Source organism: Wyeomyia smithii, chromosome 3 (assembly GCF_029784165.1).
Source record: "Wyeomyia smithii strain HCP4-BCI-WySm-NY-G18 chromosome 3, ASM2978416v1, whole genome shotgun sequence".
NCBI classification, from domain to species: Eukaryota; Metazoa; Arthropoda; class Insecta; order Diptera; family Culicidae; genus Wyeomyia; species Wyeomyia smithii.
In genome coordinates, this window is record NC_073696.1 from 138,828,723 (window position 1) to 138,842,519 (window position 13,797).

At 37.7% G+C, this 13,797-nt stretch overlaps 1 protein-coding gene across 5 annotated transcripts in view; it reads left to right on the forward strand.

Moving 5' to 3' along the window:
• The window catches only part of LOC129732029 (GPI ethanolamine phosphate transferase 1), a 385,316-nt gene extending 379,480 nt beyond the window's left edge, over nucleotides 1-5,836 (forward strand). For all 5 annotated transcript variants that reach the window (XM_055692484.1, XM_055692483.1, XM_055692485.1 and 2 more), the window contains 3 exons: nucleotides 4,944-5,024; nucleotides 5,081-5,272; nucleotides 5,435-5,836. In XM_055692484.1, the coding sequence (XP_055548459.1) occupies nucleotides 4,944-5,024; nucleotides 5,081-5,272; nucleotides 5,435-5,707 (546 nt within the window). In that variant the 3' untranslated portion in view covers nucleotides 5,708-5,836. The remainder of the gene's footprint in view (nucleotides 1-4,943; nucleotides 5,025-5,080; nucleotides 5,273-5,434) is intronic.
• Nucleotides 5,837-13,797: the final 7,961 nt, after the last annotated feature.

Sequence of the window (13,797 nt, forward strand, 5' to 3'; positions counted from 1 at the left end):
CATTTACTACTAAAGCCACCAGCATTACGGGTGAAACCGGCACGAGATGACCGGTACTATTTTGTATTTCCTCCTTTTAGCTGCTATCACCTAGCGTCCGCATGTCACTGGTGCGGGTTTGGAATCAGAATGATGGGGCGCCGGCCGCTGTCGTAAAATTAACACCAACAAAAAGATGCATATTTGCAAGGTTTTTTCCGCTAGCAGCAGCATAAACATCGGAAACAGAAAGTGACAACAACAATAACAACAAAGTCAGATCGATTGTATCCGTTAGTGTCGACTGTGCTTGGGAAGAGAGGTAGTGATTGGCTGCGCGGTATGATTTAGACAATCGATATTAATAACCAATTTTTCAATAGTGTATCTCAAACAATAGTTTGTTTTTGTTACATAAATTTAACCGTAAAAGAATTTCTGATCGATTGATGCCAAAACCTCGAAAACCTGATTATAGATGACTGCAAAATAAGCGCTCAAAACCTGACCACTTTTCTCTGGTTTTCCCTGGTTGAATTACTAGATTTTTAAATTCAGGGGCCTAACTTCGACATAGACGTTAGTCAACGTCAAAATTTACCTCCAAAAAAAATCTCGGGTTCGGGTCTGGCTCGGGTTTCACAGCTTCGGGTTCGGGTCGGGTTCGGGTTTCCCCAAAAATAAAATTTTCGGGTTCGGGTTTGGTCGGAAAACATGTTTCGGGTCGGGATCGGGTTCCAACCGAAAAACAAAATTCGGGTACGGGTTTGAAAAAAGTCAAACTCGACCATCTCTGGTACAATGGCTCAGTAAGCATACCGAATTGCAGAAAAATCGATGCATTCTACTCAAAGTTACAATAACATTATGATTTTAGCAGCACCTGGACATTAGAGTTCAAAATGCCATTTCACCAGGCCGGATTTAATTGGGGAGGGCAAATGTCCCGGGCCTTTCGACACCAGGGGGGTCCCCCAGGTTCTAGACCAGACGTGAATACAGGTTGGAGACCTTTTCACTCCACTAACACTTTTCCCAAAAAACTTATATGTACAAATTATTTCATGAATGAACAAACAATTTTAAGCTCGATTGGGGAACATCGATACAAAACGTAGTTGCGCTCCTGACACAATGGGTTTAAATAATGTTTTAAAACATGTGTGAATAATGAAATTTTCTCGGTCGTTACTAAAACGGCGCAGTTTTTAATAACATCAAATTAAAGCTCTTGAGTTGCTTTATAAAACGTATAGCTTAGATACAGGGTCCAGTTTTGTTTACAAGCAAAAAAGAGCTGTAGAGCATTTTTTGAAGAAAAATGCAAATATCCTATATTGAAACCACGACAGCAACTCTTAACAACCGGCATTTTATATTTTTTATAGGATTTTAAGAAATCAATCAAATCAATCATCAATCAAAATCAATGTATTCAAAGTCACAACATTTTATTTGTTTTCAGCTGAGTTTCGACTCCAAATTTTCAAGCGTCTTTTTTACCCCTCTTAACCCGTTTCAAAAAATCTGATATTATGTAAAGCTTTGTTTTGTTATATAAATAAAAACAACCCTGAATATTTCAGTACGATCAGAGAACCCTGATAACTTTTTGTATTTCTGAAACATATTATTTATCTCCATTTCACTAGTTTTTCAATTACAAATATATGTTCGAAAACAAATTGTTCTAGACCCCCCGATAGAACATTTCAATTTTGGTAGGATATTAAAGGGGACAGCTCAAGCTTTCGAATGACGAGTATTAGAGCGATACAAATTTTTTGTGGATAACTTCTTCAACCATAGACACCGTGGCGTGGGTGTGTCTGAGTAGCGTGTGCGTGTGAGTAGTGTGTGTGTGCGTGTGTGTGTGTGTGCGTGTGTGTGTGTGCGTGTGTGTATGTGCGTGTATGTGTGCGTGTGTGTGTGCGTGTGTGTGTTTGTGTGTGTATAGCGTGTGTGTGTATTACGTGTGTGTGTATAACATGTATGTGCAAAAATGCATATATCCGAGGTAAATATATTTATGACAGAATACTTGTATAGGCAACAAGTTAAATATTTTTCCTATTAGTACTTCAATTGGTATTTCTATGATAGTGGCCATAATTTAATGCTAGATATTTTCAGCACTGAGCTTGTCTTGCGTTTATTTGTAACATAGGATTGACCAAAATTCATATTTTTCTAATTAATTTAGCAATAAAAAGCTTTTTCCTACGATTTTTTGAGAGCAACGGGTATGTGAAGAAGTTTTTGAGGTTTAAGCAAAAAATGATGAGAAATTACATGTGACTGTTATGCATTTATGGGCAGTTCGCGTGGGTATTGGTATTTGTATGCTGTGGTTTATGACAGGTGTATGTGTTTTTTGTGAAATGTTCATGGATTATTGTGTATGATCTTTGAACTTTGGAGTGTGTGTTATATACTATGGCTATGGCAGAATTAAATCCTTACACCCGCCATAGTCCCACGGCAAGCCTACGTTTGTGCACTCAAGCACATACCCTTTAACTTTTAGCTCAAAAAGTCATTTTTATAAATCACGTTTGGGCAACTTGAAAATAATTTTCTAGAAATTCGTAATGTTCTACAGAAATACTATAAATAACATTATCTTCCAATTTAGGGTTGAGCACCTTGACTTTTGCATTATCGATTTTTTGGGACACCCTACTGCAGAGAAATTGCTCGCCAAGTTGTCGCTTCTACGTTTGCTTACGAGGTAGAAGCTGGATAAAATCTTCGCTCTCCTGTGAAATTAAGACGTTTTTTAGTTATTGTGCATAGTGTTTGCAGTGCCAAAGCACTATCAACTTGCAGCCAAAACACTTCGTTAAGTCGTTTGTCATTGCTTGCCACTGCGAACTGTGTAAACGAATAACCTATAAAGCGAAATGGAACGTAAACAGTGCAAGCAAGAAATTAATGATCTCGAGCCAATGCGCTGTGGTTTCTGCGAGGCCTTTCTGCATATTAGCCAAAACTGTTGTGGAATAAATTCCCGCGGATTGAAGGAAGCTTTTGCTCAAGGGAAACTTCTACTTTTGTGCACTATATGCAGAAGAGAAATGAACGGCCGCAGCATTCGCTGTTATATTACTGACACTCAACAAACAACGGGTATGCCTCCTGAGTCATCAATTCCGACTGACTTATTGATGCAAGTCCAGCAGCTTTCCAACGTTGTTGAGACGCTAAGTAAAAAAATCGACAATTTCAGTTGTATGCCATCCCATTCCGTTTGGCCTACACTTGGTACACCAGTTGGGCCTAAACGCAGTATAAAACGCCGCCGGATTGATTATAATCTAAAGTACAAGCGCAGCCTGAATGTGGTACTAACAATGTTGATCTGAGTGATCTTTCCGTTCCGTCCATTGTTCGCAATGCAAAAAAGTTTTGGTTGTACCTCTCTGGATTGAATCCTCTCATCACGGACGACGACGTGCAGAAAATTGTGTTTCGCTGCTTGTGTGCACCTGCACCCGCCGAAGTAATTCGTTTCGTAGTACCAAAAGGGAAAGATGTTGTCGGTTTATCGTTCGTGTCATTCAAAATTGGTTTGGACCTTGATCTGAAAGTAAAAGCCTTGGATCCGTCTTCCTGGCCCACTGGACTTTTGTTTCGCGAATTCATTGAGCAACCAAAAAACTGGGAACGACGCTTATTTGTGCGATAGAACTTTTCGTGTGCAGATTGACTACAGTTTTTCGTCACAGTTCCCTAATGGTTTCCGGTGTTCCTCTGGGCAGCAATTTGGGACATCTAATGTTTTTTTTTTCAACGACATCGTCTCGCTACTTGGAGCCGGCTGCAAATTATTGTATGCTGATGATTTAAAATTATACTTAGTAGTTCAAACTGTTGATGACTACAATCGTTTACAAGCACTGTTGGATAAGTTTGTTGATTGGTGTCAACGAAATAGGCTTGTTCTTAGTGTTTCTAAATGTCAAGTTATGACCTTTCACCAAAAAAGCAGTCCAATAGTTTTCAGTTACCGAATCGATGAGCATGTCCTTAAGAGCGTAGACCAAGTCAATGACCTTGGTGTCCTACTTGATACTATGTTATCTCGAAAGCTGCACGTCAACTTGGATTCATCACAAAAACTGCTCGAGATTTCAAGAATCCTCACTGCCTTAAAGCACTTTATTGCTCGTTGGTACGGCCTCTGATCGAGAATGCTTCTATAATTTGGTGCCCTCATCAGCTAGTGTGGAATTTACGCCTCGAATGTGTGCAGAAAAGATTTCTACGATTTGCGCTAAGAGATCTACCTTGGCGGGGTCCCGTAAATCTTTCGCCATATCCTGATCGCTGTCGTCTACTCGGCCTAGAGATATTAGAACGACGAAGCAAAATACATCAGGCTTTATTTATCGCCAAGATAATTAACAACGAAATCAACTCTTCAAGATCGCTGTCTTTATTGAACTTTCGAGCTCCACAACGAACTCTTCGCTCTACTGGATTGCTGCAACGAAACTTCCATCGTACTATGTTTGGGTGCAATGAACCTTTGACTGCCTTTATTCGCATCTTCTCTGTTGTGGAAAATTTATTCGAGTTCGGAAACCATCATTAATGTTTAGAGATTAAATAATACCTTGCTTTTATAATTTTGACCGCTCAATATTAATTAAGACTTTTGTCAGTTAAATTAAACCAAATGAATAAGTGAATAAATAAATAAATCATTTAAGTCTCTGAACAAATTATTTTCGCTGTGGGCATCAAAAATCGCAAATATGGTAATCTTCCATTTTCTCCAGTTTGAGCTCTAGGGCAATACCTGTATTTACCAGTGTTATCCAATATCTTTCTTTATATATCTCCCTTTAATTTGAACAGCGAGCATGTGATCTCTCTTAATACAAGTAGAATTCTAATATTATTCATATTGTAGCTACATTGAAATATTCATACATAAATGTATATAATTTAAATTTCAGATGAGGTTTCTGAATTATTCTGACGTCAATACTTTTCCCAAACCTAGTGGTTCAGAAGACATCAGGCGTGCATTAACATTTGTATATTCAATCCTGGAATTAGTTTTCATGTTGATTGGAATGCATACTACTTCTAGGTACTCTATATGCTTATTTCATTTTTTGGACCAGGAAACATAGCGACGATCAGTTCGTTCGATCCAAATTGGGTTAGATTGTTTGTTAGTACATTCTCACCTTTCCTCATGACTGGCCTGATCGTGTTTAAATTACTGATCCCTCTATTGGTTCTAGTATGTGCATTCAAATCTTTGCATGTTATAGCACAGGTAATTATTGTATATTGTTTTAATAAGGGTATCGAACGTCTTCGTCAGTGGTTTTCTTCGGCCCCCTTTTGCATAAGATTGCTGCAGAAAAACTGCCGAAGAAAACCACTGACGAAAACGTTCGATACCCTATATGTTCTCAATAAACTTTGAATTTTTCAGGTCAATATGAGGAATTTGTTTTTGTTAATACTCATTATCTGCGACGTTATGTGCATGAATTTTTTTTATTTCGTCAAAAATAAAGGTTCGTGGCTTGAAATAGGAACTACGATATCACAATTTGTCATCATGGAATGTGTTATCATCGTTTTAATCTGTCTCTATGGTGTTGCGAAACTATTAACTGAAGTTACATTTACCAAAGAACTAGTGCGACCAACAAACAGACTGAATTATTTGCTTCCATTCAACAACAAACAAAATAAAGATTAATAGTGACTTTGAGTATGTTGTTTAGTGCCTAAAATTGGTTGATCATCTAACTTCAGATTTCACTACTGAAATTCATGTTTATTATAAATTTAAAATGTTAAAAATAAACAATAATGCAAGAATATAGAAGTAGGTAGTTTTGATTCTTCAGACAATTTTATCCCTTCAATACTCATGCTCAATTTAATACGAAAATTTTTAATACCACAAATAGCGGGACTCAGTTAACGTGAGATGCTACTGCTGAATACTACACTCTAAAAAGTGGGAGGGTGGTATTCAAGACACGACCGCATGACGTTGACTACCGTATTCTTATAAAAAAAAAAATATTCCATTGAAGCAAATAGTAGAGGGAATTGCAACGCTTCTTTTACAAAACTTCTGTAACAAAATTTCGAGGCTCCAAAAGGTACCAGTTTCCGATTATTCTCGTCCAGAATTCCAGCCATTTTAGTATTTTGCAGTAGCCATTTATTACTAACAGCCACCAGCATAACGGGTGAAACCGGCACGAGATGACCGGTACTATTTTGTCTTTCCTCCTTTCAGCTGCTAACACCTAGCGCTGTCGTGAAATTAACATCAACATAAACATGCATTTTTGCAAGGTTTTTTTCCGCTAGCAACAGCAGTTGTAAAACATAAAATTCAACTAACCGCTTCTATTATAAAACTGCGAGGCACCAGAAGGTGCCAGTTGCCGATTTCTTGTTTACTGGTTTCCGTCCAGAATTCCAGCCATTTTAGTATTTTGCAGTAGCCACCAGCATCACGGGTCAAACCGGCACGAGATGACCGGTACTATTTTGTTTTTCCTCCTTTTAGCTGCTAACACCGAGCGTCCGTATGTACCCGGTACGGTTTAATAATGAAACTGATGGGGTGAAATGTTCGAACGATACGTTTTATACCAAGGCTTCGTCAGATAAATAGAAAGAGGGATGGGCTACATAGATGATGGAATGGTAGAGACAAATGTTTCTTGAAAGCTGCGCCGGCCGCTGTCATAATATTAACACCAACACAAACATGCATTTTTGCAAGGTTTTTTCCGCTAGCAGCAGCATTTGGTAAAACAGAAAATTCAATTTGCCGCTTCTGTAACAAAATTTAGAGGCACCAAAAGGTGCCAGTTGCCGATTACATTGTTGTTTTCTGGTTAATCTACTAAGAGCCACCAGCATAACGGGTGAAACCGGCACGAGATGACCGGTACTATTTTGTCTTTCCTCCTTTCAGCTGCTAACACCTAGCGCTGTCGTGAAATTAACATCAACATAAACATGCATTTTTGCAAGGTTTTTTTCCGCTAGCAACAGCAATTGTAAAACATAAAATTCAACTAACCGCTTCTATTATAAAACTGCGAGGCACCAAAAGGTGCCAGTTGCCGATTTCTTGTTTACTGGTTTCCGTCCAGAATTCCAGCCATTTTAGTACTTTGCAGTAGCCACCAGCATCACGGGTCAAACCGGCACGAGATGACCGGTACTATTTTGTTTTTCCTCCTTTTATCTGCTAACACCGAGCGTCCGTATGTATCCGGTACGGTTTAATAATGAAACTGATGGGGTGAAATGTTCGAACGATACGTTTTATACCAAGGCTTCGTCAGATAAATAGAAAGAGGGATGGGCTGCATAGATGATGGAATGGTAGAGACAAATGTTTCTTGAAAGCTGCGCCGGCCGCTGTCAAAATATTAACACCAACACAAACATGCATTTTTGCAAGGTTTTTTCCGCTAGCAGCAGCATTTGGTAAAACAGAAAACTCAATTTGCCGCTTCTGTAACAAAATTTAGAGGCACCAAAAGGTGCCAGTTGCCGATTATAGTTTCCTGGTTAGTCCGTCCAGAATTCCAGCCATTTAAGTGTTTTGCAGTAGCCATTTACTACTAAAGCCACCAGCATTACGGGTGAAACCGGCACGAGATGACCGGTACTATTTTGTATTTCCTCCTTTCAGCTGCTATCACCTAGCGTCCGCATGTCACTGGTGCGGTTTTGGAATCAGAATGATGGGGCGCCGGCCGCTGTCGTAAAATTAACACCAACAAAAAGATGCATATTTGCAAGGTTTTTTCCGCTAGCAGCAGCATAAACATCGGAAACAGAAAGTGACAACAACAATAACAACAAAGTCAGATCGATTGTATCCGTTAGTGTCGACTGTGCTTGGGAAGAGAGGTAGTGATTGGCTGCGCGGTATGATTTAGACAATCGATATTAATTACCAATTTTTCAATAGTGTATCTCAAACAATAGTTTGTTTTTGTTACATAAATTTGACCGTAAAAGAATTTCTGATCGATTGATGCCAAAACCTCGAAAACCTGATTATAGATGACTGCAAAATAAGCGCTCAAAACCTGACCACTTTTCTCTGGTTTTCCCTGGTTGAATTACTAGATTTTTAAATTCAGGGGCCTAACTTCGACATAGACGTTAGTCAACGTCAAAAATAGGCACGTAAAATCCACCTGAAAAATCACGTAAGTGACTGACCTTCAGAAAATGTACCATTTTTCGTGACATTAGTAACTTTAACCAAAATTTCACGTACGATTCACTGTCAATTCACGTAAATCGATCAAATTATAATGTAAATAGTTTGAGCGCGTTGGTATTTGTGTGTTTTGACTTTGTTAGTGTTAGTGCGACTGTGGTGTGACGTTTCCGACAACGGAATTCACGTGAATTTTTAGTATGCAAAAAAAGTCAATATGGCGTCCAAAGAACTCCTAAGCTGCTTCAGCTAATTCTATGTTGGAAAACACGCAATGTAAGTAGTCAGAATAATACTTAGATTAACAGAAAAAACATATACATTTTTCAAATTTTCAGTTGGTGAATTCTTTCCGGACGATTGGAATCGTCAACGGTCATTTTCGAGCGGGACACCTCATTCCTGTTTTTTTTCCGTGTCGGAGTCTCGATTTTACACAAGTAATTATTTTTTAGTATTTGAAAATAAATTTTATTTTTTATATGCGCTATTTAGTCTATTTACTTAAAATTCACGTAGACTCCATCTGAATAACACGTAAAAATTACGTGAAAATCATGTGGGGTTTATGCGTTCTGTTCATGGTTTCACCTAAATATCACGTAAAAAGATACGTGAAAATCAGGTTAGAATTACCAGTCCTGTGCTTTTTAAGCTTTTTTCGATTTAACTCCTCAATTAGCTTAGCTTAGCTTGACTGACTGCACATATCAATGGTTGCACTCCGTGATTGATCCGAACCAGTAAATTTGCACAGTGAATCAACTGAATGGGGCTGGGAGTGACCGACCATTCTCATTGTACAAGTTTTAGTGACTCAATACTTTAAAGGATCAATAACGACGCCGGCCACGTCCTTGCAATCAGGTAGGAAGAGGGTAGGGATGTTAGTGTGACCCTTGCTATTTAGAGACCGTGTTTACCTCTGCATCTCCACAAAGGTCACAGGAAGGAGATTTTTGTTAATAAGGAAGGGTACGTTGGATCAGGATTCACTTTGATAAGTGATGCGATCATACATATAATTTATACCCGGCTTTATTGAACTTTTTACGGTTTATTCTCTGTTTAGTCGGCTGATTGGAGATGTACATTAGCTTATTTATGTTTGGTACAGATTTAAGCTAGCAGACACTAATAATGCTGTAGGGGCCACGCTTGAGGGATTGGTTTTACTAATTCACAAAATTGCTTAGTGTTCCAATTCAAGACCGATTTAAACCAAAAGACAAAGGTAGGCTGTTGGGGACACGCCCAGTGAGTGGCATATTTCAGTGAACTGCAAAATGCTGTTGGTTGATTTATACTGACTAGAGGTGCACCGAATATTCGGTCGCCGAATATTCGGGCCGAATATCAGCAAAAATTGGATTTTGCCGAATATTCGGCACGCCGAATAGTAAGTTTATTATTCGGCCGAATATGCCGAATAAGCCGAATAGCGGCCAATGATTATCAGAAAATAATATGAAAGTATAGTGCAAAGTTCTATGAACGGGGGTAAACGAAAACTGAAAATGTAACTTGGGCTTAGAAAGAAATATATCTCATTAAACGGAACACGAACCGCAATCTCCACACATCTCTTTCATGTCTTGTCTGGATGAGGTATATTTTTTCTGAGCCAAAGTCACATCCTCAGTTCTCGTTCATTTCTCGCATTTTTTTTTTTTTCAAAAACACTCAAAATGTTGTTGTAACACAAACTTTTAAATTGTGTTAACCATAATCCTCAAAAACATTATTTTTAAACGACAACTCAAATAAGAACAAAACTAGGTGCGCCACGGATTAGCGTGGCGCATAATTAATTATTTCTTGTGCAATAGTTCGAACAATTTTCAATCGTTTTCGTACATGAACAATTGGAAAGCGAAGGAAACAATTTAAACTTCAAACAATGAGTGTTTGGTTATTTTGTTATCATATGATCAACGTTGTGTTGCAATATTCGGCCGAATATTCGTCTCATCGAATAATGGGAAAAAGGTTATTCGGTATTCGGCCGAAGGCCGAATAGTGCTATTCGGTGCATCTCTAATACTGACACACCTCATCGTAATCTGATTTATACCGAAGGCTCTTGGAGCCACTCTTAAATTTGTGGGGTTTACTTGAAAGGAATACAAGTTGTCGTATTTAAATATTTGGAACCGAGGCCTACCAACAACATTAAATCTATTGTTGGGACCACATACGAGTGTGTGTGTGGATGGTCTAGAAAATATCAGAAGTGTTTGAGATTCTATGACTTGAATCCGTTTTAAACCCCATAAGAGATGCTATTGGAGCGAGGCACTCATGTGCGTGGTTCGTATTACAAAATATACAAATAATTAATGAAACAAAATGAAAATATTATTTGAATCAGAGAAATCACACGGAACGGTAAAATGTTATATTGAAGTGATAAGTTTACATGCGATTTTTTTCTCATATAAATCGTTAGTCCTTCGGGATATCACATTCGGTCTGGTGTATTTGAATAATTACACTGGGTAAAATTTTAATAACGCGCGCAAAATCTGTTTTAAACCGACTACTGCAAGGGTAAACTTGAACGCGTTCGACGAATCCGCTGGTGTGTGTAAATGAACTAAGTCACCTATTGAATCCAGAAACTGGCAAAGTTTCATGCATCCAAAGCCTATAAGTAAAAAAAAAATCAAATGTGCATATGAAACAAAAGAGAAGTTTTTAGAAATGCCAAAATTGTCATTATAAGCGTACCATCGATAATCCATATCGATATCGATTTACGAGACTTTAAAATAGTCACTTAAAAATCAATATTTGTCCAAAAAACTAGGAAATCATGAAATGAAGCATGACAAAACACCCACACAACCTTGTCTAAGTTTTAGCTATTTGAATCGTAAAAATATAATAACAACATAGGATTCTAGAAAACTAGCTTTTTTTTATTTAATAAATTTTGTTTAATTTATTTAATTATTTCAGCCAATGATGTAAAAAATCTATTCAAGATCCGAAAAAACACTCCTAGTTGAAAATAAAAGCCGCTCAGGTAAAACTCCAAAATAGCATATTTTTGTGTATCAACATAAACCGTTAAATTTGCTCACAAAGTACTTTCTCCTTGTCCATCACCGCTAGTCAGCCTATACACCAGAGAGACGCCGAGACACTCACCGGTTAGGCAACTGTCAACATCAAAACGGGCGAGCTGTATAATTTTGCATTGCCGGTATCCGTTTTGATGTTGACAGTCGCCCCAACGGCGAGCGTCCCGTCATCTCTCTAATATACAGGTTCCCTAATCACCGCGATTCTATGAGCACGACGCCAGAATATAAACTCAACTTTGGTGCTTAAATGCCAAACTAGTCATAATCAGGACATAGCATATTAATATAACATCTGCTCAAAAGCTCGAAAAATCATAAAAGCACAACTCCACAACACAACATTTCGACTTCGCTTGTTTCGTAAACTTAACAAACTTTGAGCAACATATTAGGCATCCTACCAAGGACTCGACTACCGCAGGCGATCAACACAGAGACCCACAATAATTGCCTGGTATTTATGTTTGTAACATGAAGTTGACGAAAAAACCAGCTCTCCAATAATGTTTACACAAAATATCACCAACGTCAACACCGATACTTATCTTCAAATTGCCGCTTTTCCTTTGAACCGTGGTATCGATTTGCGCTGCGTCGCACGGACTAACATAAGGAGGATTAAACACCGATAGGATCGTTACTACACACCAACATTCCACTAACACGACAATTTATATTACAACCGACTTCCACTGTTACTGTTCGAGCTGTTCGCACTACGCATGCACCCTGGCAACGACAGTTCATTGTCCGGTAAACAGTTTCATTACTATTTTAACTCAAGACAACATTAACACCAAACTTAAACCGAAATTCCATATATTTTTGTCTTTTTTGCACAAACACATGATGCATCTTCGCTCAAAATTGGATTACTCAAAGGAGGGAAATTTGGAAACTTCGTCCGATACGATCGATACGATAGACTTGACATCAAAAGCATAACGCCAAAAGTCTTTTCGATTTAACTCCTCAATTGACGAAAAACGCATTTATTTGGCCTGTCTCCTAGAAAGGTATAGAAAAGTATCACTGGCAAAAACATAGGAATAAAAGAGCTCCAGAGGGCCGAATGTCGTATATCACACGACTTAGTTCGGTGAACTAGTTTATAATAAATTAGTATGTGGTTCCAAAGCTTTGAAGAGAAATGTTAACCAAAGTCTGTTTGAAATCAACTACTTTGTTTGAGCAAACTATGTAGCCTGAACGTTCCTGGCGTTGCTCGAGATTAAAGTGTTCGAAACTAAGAATCATTAGTTTCATTTCACTGACGTGCGCCACCATGTAGCTTATTGCCTACTAACTTATTTTCTCAGAACGGTTTTTGTCTTTGCTATTGGGTGTGCACTGCAGCTTGAATTAACACCAGCGGCATTACTGACGGTTTTTGTCTTTGATAATGGATGTGCATTAGGGTGTCCCAAAAAAATCGATGTTGAAAAAGTCAAGGTGCTCAGCCCTAAATTGAAAGATAAAGTTATTTATAGCACCTTTGTAGAACATTTCGACTTTCTAAAAGGTCGTTTTCAGGTTGCCCAAACGTGATTTATGAAAAAATGACTTTTTTAAGCTACAAACCCACTTTTTTGCACTTTTTCAATTCTGTTCGATTCCTACATTTTTTCGTACATTTTTTTATTTTTGTAGGGTTGTTTTTGAATATTTTGCCTGGTTTGGTTCAGCATTGTATTCAGTTTTTTGACTACCAGAGCCCATTAAACATCACAAAAAAATAAATTTTTCTAAGAATTTTTAGATAAAACCCTTCAAAACACAAAAAAGAAATTATGAGCAAGAACTGAAATTTTTATTGCAAAGCGGGATTTACCACGAAAATTTACATGAAAAAAGATACTTGATATCTTATCGGGGAGCTGAGATGAAGGCATTTTTCTATGTGATGGAAAACTATGCATTTCAACAATTATGTTAAATAACTGTTTTATTTTGGGAGATAAAAAATAAAAATGTTCAAAAAACAAATGCATTTTTGGATGGCTGATAACTTACTAGAAGGTTTCAAAATTTGGAAAAATCTGTGAAAAAAGTTAGAACGAAAATTATGATTTTTCGTGCCTTCTAATAGAAAACTCAATGTTGCTCGTAATATGTAAGAGATAGAAACATGATGTCTTCGGTAAAGTTTCTTGTTTTAAGATAACCTAAAACATTGTTGAAGACACCTTGCGTCTATCTTATTCTGATTGAAAAGTAAATTTTTTATTCCACTTATTGGTGGATTGATCACCCTTCTTTCTACATTAAAAGATGCATTTTTGAATATCCTGAAACTTCTCCGAACATACCTTATGGCTATAATCAACATTTGAATCACTATTTAGGAAATTATACGCACAAACGGCAAAATAAAACACTGTGCAATGTAGACATTGAGCTTTAGTGGCATTTTTGACAAAATGCATAGTTTTCCATCACATGTAAAAACGCCGATATCTCAGCCCCCCGATAAGACATCAAGGATCTTCT